Source organism: Callospermophilus lateralis, chromosome 17 (genome assembly GCF_048772815.1).
Source record: "Callospermophilus lateralis isolate mCalLat2 chromosome 17, mCalLat2.hap1, whole genome shotgun sequence".
Taxonomy (NCBI): Eukaryota; Metazoa; Chordata; class Mammalia; order Rodentia; family Sciuridae; genus Callospermophilus; species Callospermophilus lateralis.
The window spans coordinates 45,558,479-45,585,702 of NC_135321.1; the positions used below are offsets into that span (position 1 = coordinate 45,558,479).

Sequence of the window (27,224 nt, forward strand, 5' to 3'; positions counted from 1 at the left end):
AGATGTCCACAGGGGCCTTCCATGTATGCCAGGCATCAGACACCTCCCTCCTTGGGAAGAGCTGCCTGGTTGCCTCTACACAGCTTGGCTGTGGGTTATGGGTAGAATTCCTCTGTGTCCACCCACCTCCAGAAACCCCTGTCAGAGGGCAGTTTCAGGATTAACTAGACCACCAATGGCCTCACTTAGGGATGAGGCAACCCAGAAACAGCTGAATATTGCTTAGTATTTTCTTTTTTTTTTCTTACTTTCTTTCGTGTGTGTGTGTGTGTGTGTGTGTGTGTGTGTGTATGTGTGTGTGTGTGTGTGTGAGTGTGTGTTGTTTCTGGGGATTAAACCCAGGGCCTGGTGCATGTGAAACAAGCACTCTATCAACTGAGCTGTGTCTCCAGCCCAGTATTTTACTTTCAAAAGTGTAAAAGTCCAGAGAAATGTTTAGACTTGCCTCTATTTCCTGCATTTCCCATTTTTTAAAAAATTTTGATTGGAAACTGGAATATACTAGCCAGAAAAAGGAAGTAGCCTTTTGTTTGTTTGCAACATTCTAAGACCAATTACTAGGAGAATCCTATATTTCTGTCTACATGTATAGGCATTTAATATCTGTGTATATATTTTCTTAGTGGAGAGAGATAAAAAGGCAAAGAAAGATTGAGTGTTGACTTAACCCAAGGCCATACCACTCTTTGGTGGCAAATCCTAAACTGGAACTGCTCTTGTAGTCCTGCCCTCCACCCTAGTGGGCCTGGATTGGCTGGTGCCAATGTCTCTGACCAGGGACCTTCTGCTAGTAACACACAAATGCAAACCTCCTACCAATGGTTTTCTTATTGTCTTCCCTGGAGAATTGCTCCTGTCTCTGGCTCTGGGCAGCACACCTGTCTCCATAATCTAAATGACCACCTGTCCCTGAACATCAGTCACCCTGGCTCCAGCCTGTTTTCTCTCTGGAGTTCCAGGCCATTCTTGCCACCTGCTTCTGTGCCTTTCCACCTGGCTGTGTCTCTGGCTTCTGAGCTCAGGCTGTTTCAGACTGAATATGTCACCTGCTCTTCCTCTGGTGCCTTTATCCACCCACATGTTCAGCCAAAAACCAGGTATCAGTCTTGACCACTTTCCTCCTTTCCTAACTCTGCCTGGGCAACTATTAAGGGCTACTTCTGGGACCTGCTCCCTCTTCCTCACCTGCACTGCTATTACCCCTTCCCCTGGATCAGGCCACCCTCATCTCTCACCTCTGCTAATACTCTACTCTTCCAACTTCTGCTTCTGCTCTTTCCCTTCCCTAATCTGATCTCTGCCTTGCACTAGAGTGAGATACTGAAAACCCCAAAGAGATCATGCCCTTTTGCTGCTGAAGTCTCTCCAATGGCTCCTACCATGACTGGCAAGATCCCCTGTGGTGTGGCCTTGAGGCCCATGTGCACTCTCATAGCATGTGCCATACTTGACTATCATGACCATCTCACTTCCTCTCTTCTTGAGATCTCTCCAATACCTGTCACATCCCTGATGCACACTAGGCCTCAAAAACACTTGTGTAGTGAACAAATAAACAATAACTCTCAAATGTACTCTGAAGTGCTGACTACCTAAAGTAGTTTCTTATTACACTTAGTTGAATAATATCAAGGTCACTGGCAATTCATAACTAGCTGTTCATGACCACATTACTATTTAATATTACTATTCAATATTAATATAATCTCTTTGATTCAATTTCTTCATTTGCAAAATTCAGGTGTTATAGACCATGATCTGCAAGGGCCACCTAGTTTAAAGACATTCACTCCCAAACTACTAAGGTTGAGCTTTCCAACCTGAAGAATCACATGTAAGGCTGGGCATAGTAGTGCATGCCTGTAATTCCAGCAGCTCAGGAGGCTGAGACAGGAAGATCACAAGTTCAAAGCCAGGCAGAGCAATTTAGCAAGGCCTTAAGCTAAATTTCTCACTAAATTATGAGGTTGTCTCAAAATTTAAAATAAAAAGTGCTGGGGATGTGGCTCAGTGGTTAAGCGCCCCAGGGTTCAATCCCTGGTACAAAAAAAGAAGAATCACATATATAAATGATCGAAATCAAACATTCTGGGAGTATTTTATCTTGATCATGAGGCTTTACAAAACCTTCTAGGATATTTTCATCTAACATGTTAATGTCAGAGATCTAAAAGCCTTTGGTACATTACAAACAAATTAAAAGAATATAAAAATGATTTCTGAGTGCATCCTCAAACTGGTGGATTTCAGATTAAGTTTTACAGCCTGTATGGAATGCATTTAATTCATCCATGGGTTCATTCATCCAAGGATGAGTCGTGTACCTATTCCATGCTTGTAGCATGCAGGAGGCTGGAAATATAGATGGTCAAAAGACACTGTGTCTAGATTCTTCAAGAGACTTTCTAAAGGCGGCAACTTCAGCTTTCAGGGCTTGATACTTCTCATCAGGCCAGGGGATACCTACCCTCTCCTTGCTACCTTTACTAGCCAGGACCACAGCCTCATTCTACTTGTAGGCAGCGTGTTTTTTGTGGTTTCTCGACTCCCAGGGATGACAATGGGGACAACACAAAGTTTCCCCTATTTGAACAGCCATTTTCATTATTCAGTATCTGCAATCTGTGAACTATACTGTTAGTACTGAAAAGTTAACTGTGGCCAGAATTAAACAAGATAGACCAGGGTTTTTTGATGGCATTCATTACCACTATAAAAGGTGATCCTTTTTTTTTTAAGCAAAACAAATCAAAACATATGATCTTACCTTTCCCTGATTGCAATTGGAATTCCTCCAAGATAATATGTGCTGAAATCAAATATTTCCCCCTCAATTTTAATGTTTTGATTATCCACATTTATCCGCATAACTTTTTGGACTCTTCCAATTTTGATCAGAATCTGAAATAAATGAGGTAAATCAGAAAGCAATGGGAAAGAAAAGAATCCTATTCACATGAATGGCCCAGAGCCATTCTTCAGATTCATTTATACACATGGTACAACGATTGCAGTAGCAGTTTGAGGTTAAAAAAATCTGATATGAAAATATTTTAATAGAAATATTTTTATGTGAAATTAATCATGGTTTATATATGTGATATATATTATCTATTCTGTGCCTAAATGTTCAAATTTTATAAAGAATGTGTCCTCAGTTAATAAAATAAGTCAGTCTGGTAATAAAAGGGTTTTTTTTTGTTGTTGTTGGCATTGAATCAATTTTAAAGGTCTATAGACATTTAAAAATTCATGTAAACAGACTCGAAGGTCATACCAGATGATCTTTTCCATTGTTGATGGTATCCCTGATTCCTTTTTCTTTGGGTGGCTCTGAATTCAGCTTGTATCTCACCATGAGGTTGCCGTCTTCTATATTTAGGGATATGAAGCGATCCTAGAGAATGGAAATGATACAGATTACCAGGTGACCTGGGTGAAGAAGGACCAAGGTCCTGGGAATCAAGTTATTCTTGATCAAAAACTGCTCTCAGCTCCAGCTGTCGCCTGAGTTAAGAGGGGTAGCAGTGCTATAAGAGCCATCACCGTTGGGTGTGACGGTTCACTTCTGTAGGTCGTATGAGAGCATCATGCCTGGCACTCAGGATGGACACAAAATATGGTAGTGATTATCATGATTTTGTTTCATGACCATCCATAGCCCTTCCATAATGAACATGGAAACTGAAAGGATAGAGAACATTATAGTAATATGAAAACATGAGCACTACCTTTCAGAGAGAGAAAAATCCCCAGATATTTTCCACCACCTGTTTTCTGATTTACTCCTACGTCTTGGCCACTTTGCTGCCTCCTCCCCTCTATTCCCTGTTTCAGTGTCTGGGTCCTGCGAGGCTCCCACATGGGACTCCTTCTTTCCCTCACACCACTCCCTTTGCCTTGATGCTCATGATTGCTCCTATGGTTCCAGCTCAGCTGTGCTCATGAAGCCCAGATACTTCTCTCCAGCCTAGACATGTCCCTTTGGGGCCAGGTCTGTATGTCTGATCCCCTTGTTAGTGCATGTATGACTAATGATACCTCAAATTCAAAATATCCTCAGAAGAATTTATGATCTGCATGCCTCCCATATGCTGTTGAGCCGAACCTGCCTTTCTTTTCTTCATCCTGTGCACACCTCCCCTGCTCTCTCTCAACCATCATCATCATCATCATCATCTTGGTAAGCAAGCCATACCTTTCAGAGTCATTCCTGGTCTTTCTCTCCCATCCAATCAAATCTTCTGAATTCTTCCATTAAGTCTCTCACATCATCCCCCTGGTCCCAGCCACAATTTCTTTAGCTCAACTGCATAGCATTAGCCTGCTAGTTTCCCTGTGTCCCTTCAAATCACTTCCACTTGGCAGCAAGAGCAGCCTTCTAAAAATGCCAGTGCAAGAACCTTACTTTCCTTTGTTTTCAGACACATCCCTGATGCCCCAGCAGATACTGCAGGGCTGAGCATCTCTTCCCTTCATTCCTTAGCACTCCCTCTTGCTCTCCAAGTCACAACCACACAGGTCACCCTTCCATTCCTGGGCGCTCCTGGCCTTCTCACCCCTAGGTCTTCTTTGTGTCCCTCCCTCTGCCAGATCCTGCATTGCCCTTTCCCCCAAATACCAGTTTCTACTTGTCGTTCTGGGTCTCTGTCAAAGCATCCTCTGCTCAAGAAAGTCTTTATTGCCATCAGCCTCATTTTCCCTCTATACAGCTCCGTGCAATTGGGACAGACTAAGGACCTATTAATAGCATGCTTTGTATGACACCGGACATCCCCTCTAGAGGACAGGAACCCTGTCTGTCTTGACATTATTGCCTCGCTGTCTTGGAGCAAGGCATGCACTGAAGGCAGCTATTTCCTCTGTGGTCAGATAAGCAGAGGAATTTCTGACTCAGAGCTTCAGGCTTTGCTCTTACCCAGTCCCCTAACAATAAAAAGCTGTTCCTTTGAAGCCCAAGGCAAGAGTCTTCATCTGAAAAGAAAATTGGTCCTTTTCTAGATCCTAAGTCATTATTGTTGAGAGTCAGGTTAGAGTTTATCAATCCACTAAAAAGAGTAACAGCAGCACCCAGAGAGGAAGGAACCATCCTGCTTAATAGCAGCTCTGCATCATTTCTTACACAATGACATTATGTAAGTTTTCTTCTAACATATATACTATTTCTAGTTCTTAGTCTTTAAGAAGTTCAAAATGTAGTACAGTTTGAGCATCCAAACATGAAATTCTTCAAAACCTAAAAAAAAAAAAATTTTGAGCACCAATGTGATGCCACTAAGCTGATAGTTTAATGTATACAAATTTTGTTTCATGCACAAAATTTTTAAAAGTATTGTATAAAGTTATCTTCAGGCTATGCGTATAACATACACGAATTTCTTGTTTAAACTTGGGTCCCATCCTCAAGATATTTCATTCTGTATATGCAAATATTCTGTAGTCTGAAAAAAAAATCCCAAATCTGAAACACTTCTGGTCCCAAGCATTTTGAGAAAGAAATATTCAACCTCAAGAAAGAAGACCTTGTTTCAGAAAACACTGAAGGCACTGGGCAACTTCTCACCTCGTAGCATCCTTCAGGCTGGTTGGGACCTTCCTGACCTATCAGAACTAGCTCAGCCTCAGAATCTCCTGAAGGGTTCAGACCAACCCCAGAGAGGAGAGCTGGGCCAGGTCTGTGTCTCTACCCTGCAGGTAGAAGGGGATGGTAAAATCTCAAACTCCATATCCACTCCATATTCTCAGACTAGAGAGCCCAGGGTTTGATCCACATTTCTTCCAAAATACTACCTGGGAGAGCAGCTACAGGAGCTCCTATTCCCAGGGGCAATTCACTGAAAGACCCAGGGTGGCTACATGGGAGCCAGGGCAAACCCACCTACTCTCCTTGGACCAGCAGGTGGCACTGATGATCATTTGTTGAGTGTGCCTTTGGATTTCTCTGACATAATGAACTTAAGTATTTCATGCTTGTATAATTATACCAAAATGAATTCTTTTTTCATGTGTAACTAAAAAGAACCAATGAAAAAGAAGGAATGGTCCTCAGGAATCTCAGCTGCTTGAATGATCCATGTCTTGAGAAGTCAAGAATGAGGCTGGTAAAGAGACACCCCAGGCAGCCTGGCAAGAGTCAGAGCAAGATGGAATAGCAGGAGGTCACATCAGTCATCTGGATCTCAGAGACCCCAGGAGCTCTGCACTTGTTCTATGGCACGATAAGTAGATTATTAGGCAAGCAGTACTTTTCAAAGAACAAAACCAACACCCAAGCCAGGCTCGGTGGTACATGCCTGTAGTCTCAGCTACTTAGGAAACTAAGGCAGGAGGATCCCAAGTTCAAGGCCAGCCTCAGCAATTTAGGAAGATCCTGTCTCAAAAAATAAAAAAGGTCTGGGGTTATAGCCAGTAGTTAAGTGTTCGCCTAACATGTGGAAGGCTCTGGGTTCAATCCCCAGCACTGTAAAATATAAATTAAAAAAAATTTTTTGAACGTACTCTATATGCAAAGATATGAAAAAATGTACTTTATATGTGTAATAAGAATGGTAAGGCATTTCACTGTCATGTATTTAAAAAAATAAAATCAATAAAACTGAAAACAAATAAATAAAAAATAAAAAGACTGATGTTGAAGAGAAAAAAAAGAATAATAAAAAGACTAAATTGTATTAAGCAAAATAATAATAATAATAAAACTGACAAAGAAAATGGAGGAGATTTCTTCCCCATTTTGCATCATGGTCTCAAATTTCTGATTATTCTTCCTCATCAACACTCACCATTCCACCCTGCCCCCAACCAATAGAAAGAAGCAATTGGCCAAGAGAGAGGAGGCAGGCCACTTTTGCACATTGTTTTTCAGATCTACTTGGTTGTTTATAAATAACCCAGTCATCTGCAAATTGCTACACAGAATGGATATTTTGGTAGTTCTGGATGTTTATATATTACCTGGTTTTCTGCGAAGAACAGCAAACCTCTATCCACGGTGGTCTGAATGGTCTGTCCAAAGGTTGGGATGGGAGCGTTTGGTTGAGTTGGAACTCGAGCATAGCCTGTACCTTCAAAATAGTTTTTGTCTGACTCTTCCTTTCTCCTATCAACAGCAATCATTAAAAGTTAGAACACTGCAGCAAGGGTGTTCATAAGAATGGTCATGCATTCTGCTGTCGTTATTTAAAAAAATAAAATCAATAAAACTAAAAATAAATAAACAGAAATGAAAATACTAATGTGGAACAGAAATAAAGAATAATAAAAAGACTAAATTGTATTAAGCAAAATAATAATAATAATAATAAAACTGACAAAGACAATTGAATGGGAACGTGCTACTGATAGGAGATGCTGCCATCTGAAAAGTGGGACAAAGAACATGCAATCTAGATGTCATGATTTTATTAAAGAAGAGGGAATACATTTAAAATGTTAAAAGAGCCAAAATTTTCTCCTGGACATGCTCTTATCCCCTCTATCAAAAAAAGGTAATATTCAAGAATCCTTTTTGGAAATGCCTGCTCACAAGGAAGTGGCCTATAAGCTGAAGCTCTTGAAATGTTGAAAAGTACTCATTTGAAATATAACCTTATTCGGAGCAATAAATGCTTGACCTAGTTCTTTGGACTCTTCCAAGACTTTTTTTGGCAGGGCGGGGGGCGCTACCAAGGATTGAACTCGGGGGCACTCAACAACTGAGTCACATCCCTAGCCCTTTTTTTGTATTTTATTTAGAGGCAGGGCCTCAGTGAGTTACTTAACACCTCACTAATTGCTGAGGCTGGCTTTGAACTTTCGATCCTCGGGCTTCAGCCTCCCCAGCTGCTGGGCTTACAGGCATGTGCCACCACCCTTGGCTATTCTAAGTCCTTTTAATTGTAAGGATGATTAGAAGCTCAAAGCAACAATTCTCAAAAAAGGTTCATCCAGCACTGTGCCTACAAAGTCACCCACTTTGCATATCACTGTTTTTTAAAATTTAAAGTAAATATGTAATTTTATGTCTAAAACAGGTATCATCTTGTGGTATGAGACATCAAAAATTTAAGAAAGATTTTGTTCTTTTTAAAAAATTGAGAAAACTCTATCAATCTAATGTTTTATACAATTTGGAGAAGACTGACATTATGAGATTTTCAGGATGGACTAGCAGTGTTGCATGCATAATTTAAGAACTACTGACCCAAAGCAGCAAACAACATCAACAGCCTCCCTAACCACCCTTTCTTACAGGTAAATGTCCTGCAGGTTACCCACCCAGTCACACAGACACTGACTTCTAGATTTCATTTACCTTCTACAAGGCTCCACCTCAGTTGTGTTGAGATTGAAAGTTTTTTTGAAGTTGTACAAACTCAGAACATTTTCATTGAGGTCATCTAATTCAATACAACCTTTGTATGGAGGGAATCTCAGTCTACTGGGAAGCTGAAAACGAAACAAACAAAACAAAATCTTCCACTGATTGAACAAAGGAAAGTAATAAGGCTGACAAAAAAAAAAAAATAGTCTAAGTCTATCACTTTGAACAGTCAACATTACGTAAGGGTTAGGAATGAGGGCCCTGGAGCTTGAGGACCTGGCTTTGCTTTTGAATAGTTATATAATCATGGAAAAGTTACTAAATCTCTTTGCTTCAGTTTCCTCATCTGTAAAATGCTAATGAAAATGATGTTTACTTAAATTAATAAACTTAAGGTTTGAAGAGTATACAGAGGAAGTGCTCAATTAGTGTTAGTCATTATCACTAGACGTGTTTAAGAACATGGCCAAATCCATTATATGATAATTAATTAAAATAGAGATGAATCATTATGTTATTTTAAATTTATGTTTTCATTCAGGGAAATAACATTTATACTTACTTTAAAACCAGGTGGATAACCTCCAACATAAAACACAACATTTTCAGGATCCAAATTAAGGAGTGTGTTGGTATTTCCACTATCCATGTCATGGAATTGGGACGCTTTGGGTTTATTGGAGGTGGCCTCTTTGGTGTAATTAAGCCTTGCAAACTGATAAATTCTGTTTAAAATTACATAATAAAGTTATAAGAAAAATTAAAGAATTGAAAGCCAACATATAAAAAATAAAGCGTTTGTCAACACAGATAAATGAAGAGTGTAGGTCAGGTTCACAAAGAGCAATATCAAATCCAATTTGTACCTCTGAAATTTCACCCGGTCCATTACAGCCTCCTGGGACTCACTCTCGGTCAAGGTCTGATCCACCTGGAGCTCTGCCTCTCGTTCTCCCAGGTTGTACACACACGTGAGCTGGCCATCGACAACTGCCATGCCGATGTAGTCCTTGGAGGCCTGGGACATAAAGGCCACCTCAGAACTCTTCAAACACTTATGTTTTTCCCAAGTTTCCATCCCAAGAAGATCTCCAGAGTTTTATTTCATAAATTAATGGGTTTTACGCATTGAGCCTTGGGCAGACAGAATAAATGAGGTACATCCTCTTATAGACGAATTAATTAATAATGTCTGGGCCACCTTTGCTCATGTTATAGTGCCTTTATTACCATAATTCCTCCACTTTCTCAATCTTAAAATATTTCATAACACCTATCATACAGAGAGACCAGATATGGACTCAGCCAATCATTAGATTTCAATCTGGTAACAGAGAGAGAGGCCATTTTTGTTCTGTTAGTGCATGACATACCCTCTTAACCTTTGTGGCTGTTTCTTCTAGGATACCTCTATTTTGCCATGTCAGCTATGTACATATCTTTCCTCCTTCTTAGAATGTGAGCATGCTGAGGGAAAAGTAAATCTTTAAAAATTGTGGTGAAGTATATATAATATAAAATGTTATAAAGCTTGGAACCATTTAAAATGTACATTGGCATTTAGTACATTCAAGAAATAAATTTTTGATTATTATAAACACAAGGTGTGGTACATAATAAGTGCAATCTCCCTCTGTTTTCAGGGAGGATTGGTTCTAGGACCCCCAAAGATACCCAAATCTGCGAATTCTCAAGTCTCATATATCAAATGGCATAGTACTTGCATATAACTTACGCACATCTTCCCAAAGACATTAAATTGTCTCTACATTACTTATAATACCTTATTTAATGTAAACATTATATAAATAGTTCTTAAATTGTATCATAGAGGGAACAACAAGAAAAAAATCTATACATGTTAGTCCAGATGCTTTCCATCTATCTATCTGTCTGTCTGTCTATCTATCTATCTATCTATCTGTTTTGGGGTACCAGGGATTGAACTCAGGGAACATTCAGCCACTGAACCACATTCCCAGACCTATTTTGTATTTTCTTCAGAGACAGGGTTTCACTGAGTTGCTTAGCACCTTGCTTTTGCTGAGGCTAGCTTTAAACTCGAAATCTTCCTGTCTCAGCCTCCCAAGCCACTGGGATTACAGGCGTGCACCATTATGCCCAGCAAATGCAATTTATTCTTCTCTGGACATTTTTGTTCCATGGTTGGTTGAATCCATAGACGTGGAACCCTTGGAGATGAAGGTCTGACTGCATATGGTGTAAATTTGTTGAAGGCATAAAGTAATGTGCATTTGGTCATAATACAAAGCAAAAAGTCATGTCATAAGGTGACTGCAAATAAAGTGCCAACATTTTGAAGCATGAGAGTGTAATTAATAGCACTGTTGATTTTAAGAATCTAACACCAACCATTCAAAATTCCTACAGTGGTAAGGTTAATGAATTTGTATGATAAAAAGGTGGGGCACCTGCATTTCTTATTAGGCAAGAAAGGCTTTGTTTTACTTCCATTCTCATCCATGGATGATTCCCACCCTGCAGACTTGAGGAAGGGTCTGTGGCTGGGCCTTCTGAGGAATATAACAGGGTCATGCTTCTGTGAGAAGGAGCTAAAGTTGATTTCCATGAAGTCTTGATGCCCTGGCAGTGTGGAGAGAGGATGCCGATCCTCCCCACTCACATGTGCATGTGCTCACAGGTACACACACATGTGTCCACATCCTGAGTCAACCAAGTAAGGCCACTTGATCCATCAGCAGCTAATAATCCATGATGGATGGACATCTCAAGTGGCTGTCCCCACGGCAGGGAGGTGTAGTGAGGGGTAGCCGTGGTGGGATTTTTTGATGTCTTAGGGGGATTTCCTATGATACGCTAATGGCAGGGATGTAGTCTCAAAAATACACACCTCCCAAAACATTCTGCTATAAAAACAAAAGAAACATACAAGCAATACTTACATCTTTATTTCCGAGGTACATCACAAACATATTCTCAGTCCCCCCATTTTCTCTTGAGTCAGGTCTTTGAAGAAACAAAGAGAGAGATGTGTATCCTTTCAAATCTTCCAGGTCATTTGGAAGTCGGACTTCAACGCCAGATTTACCATTGAATCTCATGGGGACTGCGACCTGTGAGGAATGATCAGGTGTCAAATGTTCTGCTGCAAAGGCAGTGGTGTTCTCACTGTCTTTGTTGTTGGCCCTATCTATCACCCATCAGCCCTTCCTGAACAGCTCTGAAAAAAAACAGGGAGTATGGACATCTCCTGGACCCAAGTTACAAACTCAGGAAGCTGTCTGAGGAGCCAGATAATAGGGCATTCACGCTCTCCCTGATATTAATATTAATAAGTAGTCATAATAGTAGTATTCCAACTCTGGATGAATTTTATACAGAAGTTAATGTATGATTATTGTCAGTGCATTAAGGCTCTAAAATAATGCCTTTTAGAATCTTTGTGGAGAAGGGCCATTTTTCCCCCTCCAATCGGACATGGACCAATACTTTTGTAAGTTGGGAATATATTTTATGTGTTAAAAAAGAGGTGGGGATAGGGTGGGGTACAGAGAATATGCCTGTATTTTTATCACCACCTTAAGAAATAAAACATAAGGGATATAACTGTCCCTGTTCCAATCTCTCCCTTCTCAGAGGTAACCACTACTCTGAATTTAGTTACATACAAATTTTTATGCATTTTAAATATTTTTTACATATACATTTATCTATTCATTCTACCTAGTCTTATTTTTCATGTGTTAAATATAATATTTTACACAAATAGTATCTGCCTGTACACATCCTTTACAACTTGCTTTCTTTTCTGGGCACTAGGTTTGTAGATTTATCTGTGATAATAATGCATTGCTCCAGCTTGTTCACATTTACTATTGCAAACTTTCAGCTTTTCTCAAAAAAATAATTATTATGAAAAACTGCTGCAATGAACATCCTAATACATGTCTGTTAGTGCTATCCATTAGTACCACTCTGAGCCATTTGAGGTAGAATTGGGACTTGCTAAGACATAAACACAACTCTATTCTTAGCAAAGTCTAAGAAACCATTTACAGTGGTTGGTGGGAAGCCTGAGTTCAGAACAATGGCTTAGTTATTTCTGTGTCCTCATACCCAAGGGAGTACCAGTGAACATCAGGTACTCAAAAGCACTGCCTTACTTTTTTAAATATTATTTTCCACTAAGGCTACTTACTCTCTGCCAGGAACTATTCTACATTAGCTCATTTGACTCTAACAGTCTCTTGAGGTTGGTACTGTTATTGACCCTACTCCACAGATGAAGAAACTGAGGCACAGAAGAGGTGAAGTGACTTGCTCAAGGCCTCAAAGTTCATAAGTGACTGAACAAGAATTAAGCCAAGACAATCTGGCTTCATTCACCAGTTTTTAACCACTGTGCTATAATACACTGCAAGTCTTGTTAAATAAACTAGTGAATCAACTCAAAAGGACAAAAGCTACAGACACCTTCTTTTTCTTTTGGTTTTTGCAAGGCATGCACAGGAATTAAAAAGGGTAGTTTCTTCAAAACTCTCTCTTTTGCTAAAGGTTCTCTGTTAGGATTATTTCACTTTCCTGAAAGAAAGAGCAGTTGCTGAGGCTGAAAATTAAAAAAAAAATAATATTAAGTCTAGAAATCAACCACGGTGCCTCCAGGACGGTGGTATTCTGCATAGACCTTCTTTCCCAAATATCTCACAAAAAGCTGGCTAGGATTGTATTGCAAAATTCAAGGACTTGTTTTGAAATACAAAGACTTTATTTACAATAATTCCCTCTCACACAAGACCTTGCTTTCCAAGGTTTCAATTACTCATAGTCAAAATCTTTTTTTGTGGTCCAAAATTATTAAATGGAAAATTCCAGAAATAACTAATTCATAAGTTTCACAGAGGACACCACTCTGAGTAAAGTGGTAAAATCTTATGTTATCACACTTCATTCTGCCCAGAATGTGAATTATTTTTTTTTCCAGAGTATCCACACTCTATATTCTACCTGCCTGATACCTACTTAGTAGTTGTCTTGGTTACTGGATGGACTGTTATGCTATCTAAGTAACCCTTACATAGAACCCTATATCATGATGCCTATACTATTACATCTCATTATGTAAGCATTGTATTATCTCATATCAACATAAGAAAAAAGGTGAGTACAGAATAATGTTATTTTGAGAGAAAAAAATTTTCATACCTTTTATTATATTGTTATAATGGCTCGATTTTATAATTAGTTATTGCTATTAATCTCTTACTGTGTCTAGTCTATAAATAAAACTTTATCATAGGTATCAAGAAGTAGGAAAAAACAGTCTCAGGCATCCTTGGCCAGGGGGTGGGCAGTGCTCTTGAAATGTATCTTCCATGATAAGGGAGGATTACTGTACATTGTTTGGGGATAATATAAATCATAAGAGGAATGTCAGGCAAATAATGTCAGGTGAAAATAAGAAAGGCTGATCAATCAGTCTTCCAGTGATAGAAAACTGCTATAATCCTGTCTTCCATCCTCAACAAAGATAGATTCTCCACTTTTCAAGTTACAAGAGAGTAGGTTCTGTGCAGTATTATATTGCCACATTCTGATAATTGAACCTCACCTGAACTTGCAATAATAGTTTAATAAGTTAGGTCTGGAAGAATATCCTTCCTGCCTGCATCAACTCAGTGGGAAGAAAGTGCTTCAATTCCCTGATAGACCAGAAAATGTAGAGGATGAAGGTCATATGCACTTCTGAAGGTAAGAGAAGGAAATCAACCTTTATATTTCAATCTACCAAATAATTAGGGCGAGAAAGACAATCAATTCTCGAATAAATTAACGCCTTTCCTTTCTTGATGAATGTGATAACTAACATATCAAAGAATTAGCCTTCGCTATGACAAAGTGAGGACTCCGCACCTTATTTGCCGCATCTCTGGCCTGCTGAATTAGTTCTCGAATTCGGTCCATATTGTCAGAGATGTTTCCCAAGGGTAACAGTTGTTGGTTGATACTTTCAATCTTGCTCAAAAGATCTGGAAGTTTCTTAGTTAATTTCTTTACTGTTGGTGAGGTAAGAAAACAGAAATTTTAAATTGTGCATTGAGAAAAGGTTAAATACAGATGTTCTCAACAGACAACATTTGGTAAGTGGTAAGCTTAGGCTCCAAATGTTGAACAGGATGGATCATAGTCAGATGATCCCTTTCCAAATGCATCATAAATTTTATTCTTCAATATAAGTATCATATCCTTTTCCTTGCTCACTACAAGAAAAAAAATTTTTTTTCTAATCCTTAATCTCAATCATAATTAAATATCTCATGATTCAGGAACTAATCACTCTATTTAAAAAAAAGAAAATTAATAGCACTGTCAATGGATTAAAAAAGGAAAAACAGCGTGCCTGGTCTTTCTAATAGAATATCTATACTATTTGAATGTATGATATTAAACTATTTTCAAATATTTTCATTTATGATCAGACTTTACCAGGGAAGAACTGAGATGTACCAAGACCCATAACAATGCAGAAAATGGCTAATACACCTGACCCAAGAAAGCCTGGTACCTGAGTTATGTGCATCACTCAGAGCCTGGTTGAAGTCTGCACTCTGCGTGCTCCCATAAGTATCCTTAATTCTTTCCAAGTCTGTCTGAATGGGGTTAAGCCCATCCAGAACCTCACTTGTGATGTCATCAGCCTTTCTGACCAGGCCCTTTGCACCACTAATCATGCCATCGATGTCACCTAATGCACACACAGAAAGGGAGGTGTAAGAATTTAAAACATTCAACAAAAGAAACCGAGTATAGTAGTCCAGGGAGATGATGACCTCTCTGAATCCCACGAAGGTCGTCACGGACAGTAGTGAGGTTGGTATCTATCAGTTTTTTCTGAACCGTCACAACATTCAGGGTTTGCTGTAGGTTGTTGAGAGCTGGATTGATTTCTAGGAGAAAATAAACAGCAAGAGGCAATCACTCTATGAGCTCTGATCCTTTACTGCTATTTGTGACCTCTGAGATAGCTGGCATCAGGGAGATATTGGGCAGACTTGTGCCTTGGGGTTCATTCCAAAGATGCCCGCTGCACATGGCCTAGACTGGCAGCTCTGGGGCCCTCTGGTTACAGACGCCACAAGTGCATCAGAGCCTTGTGGTGACAGACTCCTTAGAAATGCATAAAGACAGAGAGAAGCTGAATAACTCAGGAGAGGGCTGAACTACTCCACTGGGACCAGAAGACTCTGCTTCGTGAAGGGAGTGTCTGTCTTATTTGATGCTAAGTACCAGCACGGGGCACAGTGTCTGGCGCTAGCTGGAGATTCATATTAGCACATATTTGTTGAATGAGTGAATGTATGAATGAACAAATGAATAATGCAGAAAGAATGCTCTTCAGTTGGAGGACAAGAAGGGCTTTTTTTTTGAGAGAGAGCGTGCGTCATCTAAAGAACACAAAGTAGACATTGTTTGTTCCTGTTCATTTCCAACCTGACCAATTTCAAATATTGCTGTCTTTGGGTCCAACACATGCTTTAAAATCATACTGATGATATGTGACTTACATTATAATTCTGGGACTGCTTTTTTTTTTTTTTTAAAGCAGTGTAGTTTTTAGCATTCAAACCTATTTAAAACATTGATCTTGGACTGGGAATGTAGCCCAGTGATGAAGTGCGTGCTTAGTATCTGAGAGGTCCTGGGTTTGATCTCCATCACTGCAAAAGCAAACCTCACCAATCCTACCTCGAAGCTCAAATTTCATAAAGAGAGCAGATGGCATGCCATGAAATTTTAATTCTTAAAAATGGCTAGGCAAATGTGTGTTTATTAGTACATATTTTTTCTGTATTTTATTTTTCATGTATTTAATTTTTTTAAAAAAAACTTAATAAATAAATTTACAAAGGCATTGTCTAATCCATCTTAAAGAACAAAGAAGCTAAGTGAGGACTGTGGGCTCAGATTTCTACTTAGCCTTAAATGCCCACAAGAGACCAGAGAAATTCAAAAGACAGCATTGTTAGAACATAGGAGTTTGGTGAGTTTAAAACAGTTTAATTCTTTTTAAACAAAATTAAATTAAATTAAGTGAAAAAATTTCCAAAGATAAAATTTATGCTTAAAAACTTCTCATGTTTCAGAGTTTGGGTACTTCTGACCTTTTGATTGCTAAGATTTTAAGAGTTCAAAAATTATGAAGCAGTGGCCAGGTATGAGACTCTGACTCAAAATAAAGCAAAATTTAAGAAAGTAAAAAAAAAGAATTTAAAGGGCTGCAATTATAGCTCAGCAGTAGAGCACTTCTGTATTCAACTTTCAGTACCACAAAAGAGAAAGAAAGAAAGAAAGAAGAAAGAAAGAAAGAAAGAAAGAAAGAAAGAAAGAAAGAAAGAAAGAAAAGAAAGAAAGAAAAGAAAAGAAATAAATTTGAAAACAATTGCATCAATGACTTGGAATGAATGATCTGGATATGTGGGTTCCCAATGCCATGGTCACAAAATTGATTAAATTAAGAGTGTCCACTCAGGGACAGGCTAAAAGAAGTCTATGACCACAAGACTTTTTTATGATTATGAGACTGTAGTCAATTTCATAGATGATGGATGGGGGATATTTAGAGTTTTGGGGTTGATACATGATATTAAAAAATAAATCACAAATTCAGTATCTTCTGTATTGACACTGAAATTCCGAAAGAACATTTGTTTCCAGAGCTGCCTCTCCTGGTCCCAAAAGTCATCTTAAACCCCTGACTATCCCTGCCACCCCCAGGCCCCCAATACCTTGCTGTAGCTCCTTCTGTGTTAACTTGGCTTTGTGTAGCAGTTTATCACTGTCAGAACTCAGGGTCTTAGCTTTTCCTGGAAGATTTTCCTTTATCACTGTCTGCAAGCAAAGCATTTATCAGTCTTAACCATATGCTACACCTTGGGAAATATGAAGGAAGAGTTTCACCATAGTCTTCAAGATCTTTAATCTTTAAAAGGTAAAGTCTGAAGGGGAGAAGGGGTCTAGAAGTACACTGTTCCCTAAAAAAGAGAAGGTTTGGATTCTAGGTAGACATCCAGGGCTCAGGGAGGTGGACTCATCTTCAGTGATGTACTGGCAGATGGTGAGACAATTGCCTGCTGTCACTTGTACCCCTTCTAATAATCAAAGGGAGAATTTAGTTCAGGCTTTCACATTTTGAAACCTAAATCTTTAACTTGCCATGAAACAAAAATATTAATATTTTTGTCCTTTGTTTTTTTCTGAATATTATATGATACAGGTTAGATCTCACAAAACTCCACAGACATACCCAGATGTAAAACCAAGTCACTGGTAGAAAACAGTGTTCAAATTGTTTACAAAAGTCTCTTTTTGGCAAATGTTAATATTTAATCACAGGATAAAAGTATACCTGGCAAGCAGAATATACTGTTTGTTTACATTCACAGTCAATAGTGGTTGTAATTTCTATCTGGATTTACAAATAGTTTAAACTGCACTACAGACATCAAATTGTCAAATAAATAGAGAAATGGCCCATGAATAGAGTGAGTTTAAGTGTATTCTGTAAAAAAGTTCTGATTTGCAATAATGCTTTTCAATATCACTCCACACACAGAGAATGAGAATAAGAAAACGTATTGCCTCCAGATCAAAGCTACACAAGCTACTGGCACAGATGCCCACCTGGAGGACTGACTCAGATGCACTGGTGGCCTTGTTGGCAGCGTCCTCTGCTGCATTGATGGCATTGAGGATGTTCTCGTAGGCGGTGGCAGCGTCCACAGCACGGCGTACCAGCTCATCCCCACTGGCATTTCTTTTGATCCTGCAAAAAGGTAGAGCAGGTTAGGTTCTCTAACAGGTTTGATGTTAGAGCTGCCATCCCCTCCTGTCTTCCCATTTCTTTAGGCAAGTGGACACCAGATGTGGTGGCCTCTGCAGCTCCACCCCCAGGTCATGGCTGGGAATCCACTCCTCATTGTAGGTCTGGTTTTGACCTGGGCTGTGGGTCCTGGATGGGGCCTCAGCCAGGACCCCACTCTCTGTCATATTCTGGGCTCCTCGCTAGATCATGAAGGTCCTCACTTGGCACTTAACCAGCCCCTAGGGTTTGGATCTCTCCATCCACTTACTCTTCCAGCTGCTTGGCCAGTTCTTGTAAAGACTGTGCATGCTTTTCTGCCTCCACTACCAGGGATGTCTTGCTCGCTGATCTGGAGAGTTCTCTCACTTTGTCACTTAGTTCCTGTCTTCTTGCATTTAAAGTAGAAACTAATTTTTCATATTCCTATTTTTCCAAGTAAATAAACACAGTATAAATTCAAGCAAAGGCCATATATACCATTTTCTCAAACTCTGTCACAAATGATGTTTCCCATATGAAATTATATTTTCTAAGCCCATTTAGCATACCAATTAATCCTTGGTTTCTTCAGATAGGAGTATTGACAATATCCCTCCATGTCTTACCATCATCTTGAACATTTTATTTCTGGTGGGCACCCTCTTTAGTAAGTTTATAAAAGTACAGTGTCATCATCAAGGTAAAGTTCTATGAAACCAAAGGACTTTATGACATGGAAATAGCTGTTATAAATGACACTTTCAAAATGCCCATTAGGCTGCTAAGAAATTTTGTCAATCTTTTATCAAGTCTTAAATGCATTCTATTAATAAAGATATGCTTGATATTTAAGAAACAGCATTTCAAAGTGTTGTTGTTATTGTTTTTATCATAAAATTGACTTGCTTCTTGCAGACCAATTAGATAAAACAGATGGACTTTGATAAGACACATCATTTGTACCCCTGGCCCAAAGGAGAAACACTGATAACTTTTTGGGATATTTGCTTCCACCTAAAAGACACACGTTCAAGAAAAAAAAAAATAGATCAGCCCTTCTCATAGTCCCCCAATAATATAACTTAAATGTTTCTAGATTTTTCTAGAGAATTAGCAGTCTCCTCTACCTTCTGTTTTTTGTCCATCTGCTGTAGTACAGTGTTGGTCTGAAGCAAGGAAGAGTCTGCAGTAGACAGGAACTTTGTGAAATCACTCTTCAGCAAATCAATTTCTTTCACTTGATTCTGGAGAGGATAAAAAGAACATCTGCTTGAGCTCCAAGACACATCATCAGAAAGCACAGATGGATTTATTGGACAACAGCATGTAAGCAATTCAGAGTCGGGATGTTTTCTTGAACCTGAGGTTGGTCTATGCAACTGCAAAGTGATGGGACATGGGTTCTCTCCTCTGTGTCATCTTGTTGCCATAGTTTCCTCCCACTATCTGCTAAGGAAACAAGTGCTAACACTGTCAAAGGTTTCTACCCTGGGTCAACTTGACCAGTGAGGTGAAAATATTACTAAGTTCTAAATTTGGGGAACAGAATGAGAGATTTTAACTCAATAAATCAAGGATTAACCAGCACACTGTCTGCCAGTCCCAGCGAAAATGCAACAGGTGCTTGAATGAGAGATGACACAGGACTTGAGCAGGCCAGGCCAGAAGGTGGCCCAAGGTCAAACAGCCATGCAGCTGGAGTCTGCTCCCTGCCAGGCACAGTCAGAGATTCACACAGAGGAGGGGAGGCAGTGGGAGCTGAGCATGTGGCCATGCACAAGACATCAATTTGGGGGTCAGTCTGATGTAATTTGACTCCGATCCTACATTTGGGTTGTTGTTTGTTGTATAAGGCTCACTATTAAAAATGCAAGGTATGAATTCTTGAGCTCTAAATTCTGTCACTGTAGCTTCTGTTTGCAGCCTGGTCTTAACTTGTATCCTATGAAGCTTGGAATAACTTAAATGCCTTTGCTGGAGATTATGATGCTTACCTATCTGACAAATCATGTCATTGGAAACAAAGTATACTTCATTAACTCTAACATGATTAATTTATCATCTTCTTGGCATCATTATTCCTCCAACACTCTTTCAGCCAGGGGAAGGGTTAAGGCAGTTTGAAAGGCTTAGCCTGCGACTGAAGTCCAGAATCTTTTCTGGTAGCTGAGGAGTGGAATTGACTAGTTTTGTATTTATTCATTTGTTTATTTATTTTTAGTTTTATTGATTTTATTGTTTTTGATACGCGACAGTAGAATACATTTCAATTCTTATTACACATATAGAGTACAATTTTTCATATCTTTGCATATAGAGTATGTTCAAGCCAATTCATGCCTTTATACATGTACTTTGTTTTTTTAAATTTTGCATTACAATTCTTATTACACATACATACCACATATCTCTGCTTTCATATCTCTGTTTATATATAAAGTATATTGACAACCCAATTCGAGTCTTTATATATGTACTTTGGATAATGATGTCCATCACATTCCACCGCCCTTGCGAATCTCCTGTCCCCTCCTTTACCCTCCCACCCCTCTTCCCTATCTAAAATTCAATGCCTAGTTCCCACTTGACCAGGCAGGGTCTGAGGTGATATAAGCAGCCAGGGCCCTGGCCATGCCACTTGTTGAATACAAAGATCCTGCTCCCTTGTCTCGACCATGATGAAAGCCTGCACTTTCCAACTGTGAGCTCACCTTGAAGGTTCCCAAAGCTCGCTCATTGTCTTGGTTGAGATCAGTGGCCTGCTTCGTCTGGGCAGCTGCCTCCTGTAGCACAGCACGTAGGTCATGGAGTTTGGCTTCATAATCACTTAAAGAATTCCGAATATTCTTTACAAGTCCATTGTTCTCCACCTTCAGGGCTTGCTGCCTTTTCTGGTCCAACACTGTAATACATCACTTTATGTTTCCCACTTGAGAGAAGAGCATACTGAAGCTAGGTTATAAAGACTGCAGAAGGAGAACTGAACTCCTGTTCATTTTGTGAGTCTCCTTAAACTTTGGAGGGAAGGGGAAAGGAAACTGATATTTATGAGGCCTCCTGCATACATTGCATGCATTGCATCTTTTAGCTTCTATGATAACACATGAAAATAATAATTATTGTTCTCATGTTATTGATAAGGAAATGGAGCCTCTAGAAGTTAGGGGGTCAACCCACGGTTACAAAACCAATCAGACTTAGGACTTGAACCAAAGTGGCAGAGTATAAAGTGCACACTTCTTCCACTGTTAAAACTGCCACCTTAACAGTTAAAAGCCAAGACTAAGATTGCATTTGAACAATATCCCTGCTACAAGAAAACTGCTACTGTCTGCATATTAACCACAGATGCCTCACTTTACTAAAGAATAAATATCCTTACTTGAAAAAAAATATATGTGCCAAGTTAACAGCTTAGTTTTGAGGCATTTTCTCTAGGCAAAACTGTTAGATAATATTCAGTTAATTTCAAGGCTGTCCTTTTCTATTGCTTTTGATATAACAGCTAATATGAATTTGTGACTCAACAACTCAATATCAAAAATGATACAATGAAAAAATTGGAAAGAGATACAGAAACATTAAAAGAATGAATATGCAGTTAAAAGGAAAAAGGAGGTCTGAATATCTAACTTCTAGAAGCACTTTTTTTTCTATACCATGGTAAGATGTATAGATTCATAGTCACTTGAAGAAAAGTCTTTTGGCCTCTGTTATGGTTTAGATATGAGATGTTCCCCAAAAGCTCATTATGAACAATGCAAGAAAACTTAGATGTGAAAGGACTCAGTTATGAGAGCCTTACCCTAATTAGTGCATTAATCCTCCATTAGGGATTAACTAAGTGGTGATTGAAGGCAGGTAGGATGTGACTGGAGGATGTGGGTCTTTGTGGGTATGCCTTTGGGGTATATATTTTGTCCATCATGAAGAGGGTCTCCCTTTGCTTCTTGGTGACATGTCCTGACCTGCCTTCCTTTATCATCTGCCATGATGTCTTGCCTCACTTAGGCACAGAGCAACGGATCTGGCCCTCTATGAACTGAGATCTCTGAAGTAGTGAGCTCCTTTCATCCTCTAAAGTTGTTCTTGTCAGGACTTTTGGTCACAGTGTCATAAAAGCTGACTAAAACACTCTCCCAGGTTGGGGGGTGTGTGCCCCTATTTCCATCATGTGATACTCTTACAGTCACACTCACTGAAATGAGACCTTCCACCTATAACCAGTAGCTCTATCTAATCTGTATTTTGCACTTTGTATTTCAAGCCAGTTAGAATGGACAGGATGCAAGAATTTGGGCAGGTCCTTACAGAGCTGGGCCGCTCTTTTTTCAGCTTCTGCCTCTCTCAGGTGCTTTGCAAAGTTTCGGTCTCGCAGTTCCCTCATCATTCGATGGGCTTCTGCCAACTCTCTGGAGAAGTCGCCCAAAGGCAAGTGGTTTCCATCTCCACCTGTCCCAGAGATCTGCTTGAGGAGAACTGGAAAATATCGAGGAGTTTATTAAACTGGGAATTCTGGGCTCCAGTAGACTACTTCTTTTTTAAAAAGGCAGAAGCTTTCATAGAGGTTTCATATTAGTTTTTTTTTTCATGCCACCATAGGACTTTTTCATAATGTTGAACTCGCCAAAGGAAATTCTTTCAGTGTATAACAAAGATTATATAACAACAACAACAACAACAAAAAACACAGTTAATTGAGTCAAGTGATTTTTCTTACTGTGCACATTCCGGATGACATTATTAATCTTTGTGTTCAGGTCTTCTGCACTTTGGATCGTCCGATCAACATTGTTATATAATGTTTGTGCTTTCCTGGAATTCATTCGAGCCTATATGAAAAATAAATTGATTAGCCACAAATTAAATTGATAGGGAAAGAAAAAAAATGAAGATATCTAGGAAGGGGAAAAAAGGACTAGGGTAATTGATCTACTGCATATATTACCTTTTCTTGCAAAGTTTCGAATTCAGGATTCAAGTTACTCAGCTCTTTTTCCAGGGCATCCATTTTTGATCCATGATTTGAAACAGTAGAACGATAGTTGAGTAACTGATTCTGAAAGCAACACACCAAACTAATCTCACTTTGGAGTAGAAATTGAGGCTACATCCTATCAACCTGGTGAACGTGGTAATGAAGACACTCATTGAATAAGAACAACGGCAGTTCTAAAGAAAAATAACGTGGTTTTTTGAAACAGATTCCATGAAAAAAAAAAAATCCGTCTTCTGATGTCAATTGTGACATGGCTCTGAAATAAAGTAGCTTTCCCAGTTAGCTCCCCATCAGTCTAACAAATACCTGAGATAATCAACTTACAAAGAGTAAAGTGTTTATCTCGTCTCACAATTTTAGAGGTTTCCAGCCCCTTTGCTTTAGGCCTGTGGTGACTCAGCGCATCACAGTGGAAGCACTGGGTGACACAAAACTTCTCACCTCCTGGCTACCCAGGAAGTGAGAGAGGAAGAGAATGGAGCTGAGGGTCCCACTGTCCCCTTCCAGGGCAAGCCCCTAGGGTCAAGAAGACCTCTCACTAGACCATCTCTTAAAGTTTCTATTGCCTCCCAAGAACACTATGCCAGGTAACAAGCCTTCCTTTGGGGGACATTTAAGATCCAAGCAGAAGCAAATTTAAAAACATGGAGACAACAGACACTTTGGTTGAATGAATGACCTGACCTTATAGAAATCAGAGTAATACTGCTTATCTGATGTATTGATTTTCAGATTTATATGCATTGTTAAAAAAATCTATGCTTAACCTTATAGTACTAAAGGTAATGCATATGGCTACTTTATTGAAAGACTCATTAGATTCAAAGACTCCAATATAACAGAGCTGTAGGGGAATTCCAGATCTCATTCAGTTGAATATCTTAAAATGATAAATGAGAAAATTGAAGCTTAAGGAAGTTGGGTGACTTGTCTATGGCTGCATAGCTGACCGTGATTGCTTCAGGCTACAAAAGCGGGTCTCTCATCCTTGACATAGTACAAAATTGCCTCATTACTTTTAAAGGTAACATTTCTGCACAGAAAAGAGTAGTGGTTATTTTCAGTTTGGGAGGGGGAAGTAATATCTTGAAAAAATTGACAAGAAAACAAGGATCTTATTGCCTCCATTTGTATTTGGAGCCAGTGTTGGGTAAAAGAACACATTCTTAAGCATAATCCATCCAAACTCTCAGTCTACCCGCTTAGTAGATGAGCCCCATCAAGCTTAATCTCTTTCATCGGCAAAATGTGAAACGTGATATGAAACTTCAGGGTGGGTTATGGTGAAAAGTGAGTTAATATATTCTAATATGTAATGTAAATATGAGCATTCAAAAATGTTAGTTCATACTCTTACTGAATTGTCACAGAGCTTATGTGATGTGGCAAGAAGATAGTTCTATTTTAATTTTATAGTGGGAAAATTGACATGACTGCATAAATGTTGGTAGAATACCCGGATAAGAGGTCAGTGGGTTAAGAGTGGTCATTAGAATTTGGTCTCCATCTGGTTTCTTCTAGAACCTCTGTGTTCTAGATATGTGGTTTTAGGCAGGTTATTTAGCTTCTCTGTGTCTGTTAAATGAAACTAGTACTATTTCCCCAATAGGGATATTGTAAGACTTGAGCAAAGCACCTAGCATAGAACCCGGCACATAGTTGGTATACAGAAAGTTGAAGCAGCGCAGGGCTGTATCAAGGAAATCAAAGCAATTCGTGTAGCTTCCTCTGTTTTTCTCATAACATAAAGGCTATTTTTTTCTTTCTCCACTATATTAAGCCTATAAACCATGGACTAAAATTACCCTGAAGGGATGAAAAGAGCCATTTTTCTAGAATTACTTCTTGCTATATATACTCTGCTATAGCCACTACAATCAGCCCTTACTCTAAAAGCATTTATTAAACTTTCCCCAAAGCCTATTTCAGTGTGTCTAGTCTTGGGTTTATTTCATCTACTGCATTATTTTACTTCAATGAGTATTATTTTTTCATTTCCATGAATTTCAATGGGATGTATTTATCTCTACCTCTCCTTGTTTAATTTCTGGTGGTTACCCACCCCCTCAAATTTCCTAATTTCTTGTTCCTTGCATTGGATACTATTCCTCAAAGTAATTTTCTGGTTATCGTATTATTTTCATTGGTATATACTTCATTCAACTCTTGACTATTGCTTCAGTTGTGCATTTTTCTGTTGTTAATAGGGTTGTTTGAAATGGTCACAGGTTCATTGGGAGTTGCCTCTCTCTCTGCATTCCCCACGCCCTGTCTAGTGATCTTATAGTTATCACATCCCCATGTTGGATCCCCCCGTCCAGGACCAGGTCTTATGTTGGAATTCAGGACTTGAGCACTATGGTGACACTGAGGATGTCATTTCACCATAAACCCAACTTTGTGGATTTGTCTGGTCTGACCAAATTCCTATAGCTTTCCTTCATTATTATAGTCATTGCCCAACAACAAGCTCTGGGCTTTTTTATGGTGGTGTTTTTTCAGTCTCATTCATGGACAGAGTAGGCTACAGGTTCCCTCAGAGAACCTGACTCTGACCCTGTGGGGCACTTTAGGCCCCGTTATTTCTAAGGATACTCTGCCAGCCCCCTTCTTTCCAAGTGCACAAAGAACATTCACCCAGGAACATCATATTCAGAGCTAAGCATCAAACCTCAGCATATTTAAAATAATTGGAATCATATGTAATCATATTTGCTCTCTGACCACAACAGAGTTAAATTAGAAATTAATAATAGAAAGTTCTCTAGAGAATTTTCCAATTTGCAAGTTAAACAACACACTCCTGGGTTACAGCTATGTCACGAGGGAAATTAGAAAATCTTTTGAATTGAACAAGAATGAAAACACAACATTTCAAAATCTGTGAAACACAGCAAAAAGCAATACTGAGGGCAAGAGTTTATATCCTCAAATATTTGTGTTTTCAGTAAAAAAGATTATGATATAACTCAGTGGTAGAGTGCTTGCCTAGCATGCATGAGGCACCGGATTTGATCCTCAGCACCGCGTAAAAATAAACAAATAAAATAAAGGCATGATTTCCATCTACAACTACCAAAAAAATTTTTTAAAAAATGTTTTGAATCAGTAAAGTAAGCTTTCAACTAGGAAACTAGAAAACGAATAGCAAAGTATGCCAAAGCCAGCAGGAGAAGGGAAACAATATGGATAATAACAGAAAATAATGAAATTTAAAACAGAAAAACAGTGGAGAAAACCATTAAAATAGAAAAATCAATAAAGCTGATAAACCTCTCAAAATAATTTGGAGAAAGAGATAAGACACAAATTATAAAATATCAGGAAAAATGAAAGGGCAGTGCTAGAGATTTTGCACCATTAAAAGGATAGTAAAAGAATATTATGAACAATTTTATGTAACTACGTTTCTTCATTTAGATAAAAAGGCACATTATTTGAAAGACTTAGATTACCAAATATCATTTAAGAAGAAATAGATAAACTCAATAGTCTCGTATCTAGTTTTAAAAATTAAAATAATGTTTTTTTTTTAAACTTCCAACAAAGCAAACCTTAGACTCACATGGCTTTTCTGGAAAACTCTATAAAACATTTAAAGCAGAATTATGCTTATTTTACAGCCCTGTGTCTAAGTCTTTGAATGAAACACACTTGAGTTAAAAGGTTCTGTGAGAAAAAAAATCACCATGAAAATTCAGTTAAGTAAAGAGCGTACACTTAGAAGTGTTAGGCTTGTCTGTTCACAAGCACTTTCCACAGGTGAAAATCTTATCTTCACTGAATCAGAGGAAGACAGGAGCCCCTTGATTCTTAAACTGGAGTCAATCCCTCCCCGTTTCCTGCCTGAGGATATTCCTCCAGGCCTCCTCTGTAGTCAGCTCTCCATATCTGCAGGTTCTCACCTGCAGATTCAATCAAGTATCAAAAATATGTTTTTAAAAAACTGTGTGTGCTGAACAAGTACAGACATTTTTCCTGCCATTTTTCCCTACACAATATAGTATAGCAGCAATTTACATGGCTTTTGCAGGGTATTAGGTATTATAAGTAATCTAGAGATGATTTAAAATACACAGGGAGTTGTGTGTAGGTTATAAGCA

The 27,224-nt window shown here is 38.8% G+C and overlaps 1 protein-coding gene across 2 annotated transcripts in view; it reads right to left on the bottom strand.

Moving 5' to 3' along the window:
• The window catches only part of Lama3 (laminin subunit alpha 3), a 231,364-nt gene that overhangs the window by 26,488 nt on the left and 177,652 nt on the right, over positions 1-27,224 (bottom strand). For both annotated transcript variants that reach the window (XM_076836560.2, XM_076836558.2), the window contains 18 exons: positions 23,071-23,181; positions 22,843-22,954; positions 22,434-22,601; positions 20,834-21,024; positions 19,250-19,366; positions 18,412-18,566; positions 17,963-18,104; positions 17,068-17,170; positions 15,112-15,228; positions 14,847-15,026; positions 14,195-14,337; positions 11,227-11,397; positions 9,169-9,320; positions 8,865-9,027; positions 8,294-8,427; positions 6,955-7,099; positions 3,278-3,397; positions 2,768-2,901 (listed from right to left, as the gene is read on the bottom strand). In XM_076836560.2, coding sequence (XP_076692675.2) covers positions 2,768-2,901; positions 3,278-3,397; positions 6,955-7,099; positions 8,294-8,427; positions 8,865-9,027; positions 9,169-9,320; positions 11,227-11,397; positions 14,195-14,337; positions 14,847-15,026; positions 15,112-15,228; positions 17,068-17,170; positions 17,963-18,104; positions 18,412-18,566; positions 19,250-19,366; positions 20,834-21,024; positions 22,434-22,601; positions 22,843-22,954; positions 23,071-23,181 — 2,558 coding nt within the window. The remainder of the gene's footprint in view (positions 1-2,767; positions 2,902-3,277; positions 3,398-6,954; positions 7,100-8,293; positions 8,428-8,864; positions 9,028-9,168; positions 9,321-11,226; positions 11,398-14,194; positions 14,338-14,846; positions 15,027-15,111; positions 15,229-17,067; positions 17,171-17,962; positions 18,105-18,411; positions 18,567-19,249; positions 19,367-20,833; positions 21,025-22,433; positions 22,602-22,842; positions 22,955-23,070; positions 23,182-27,224) is intronic.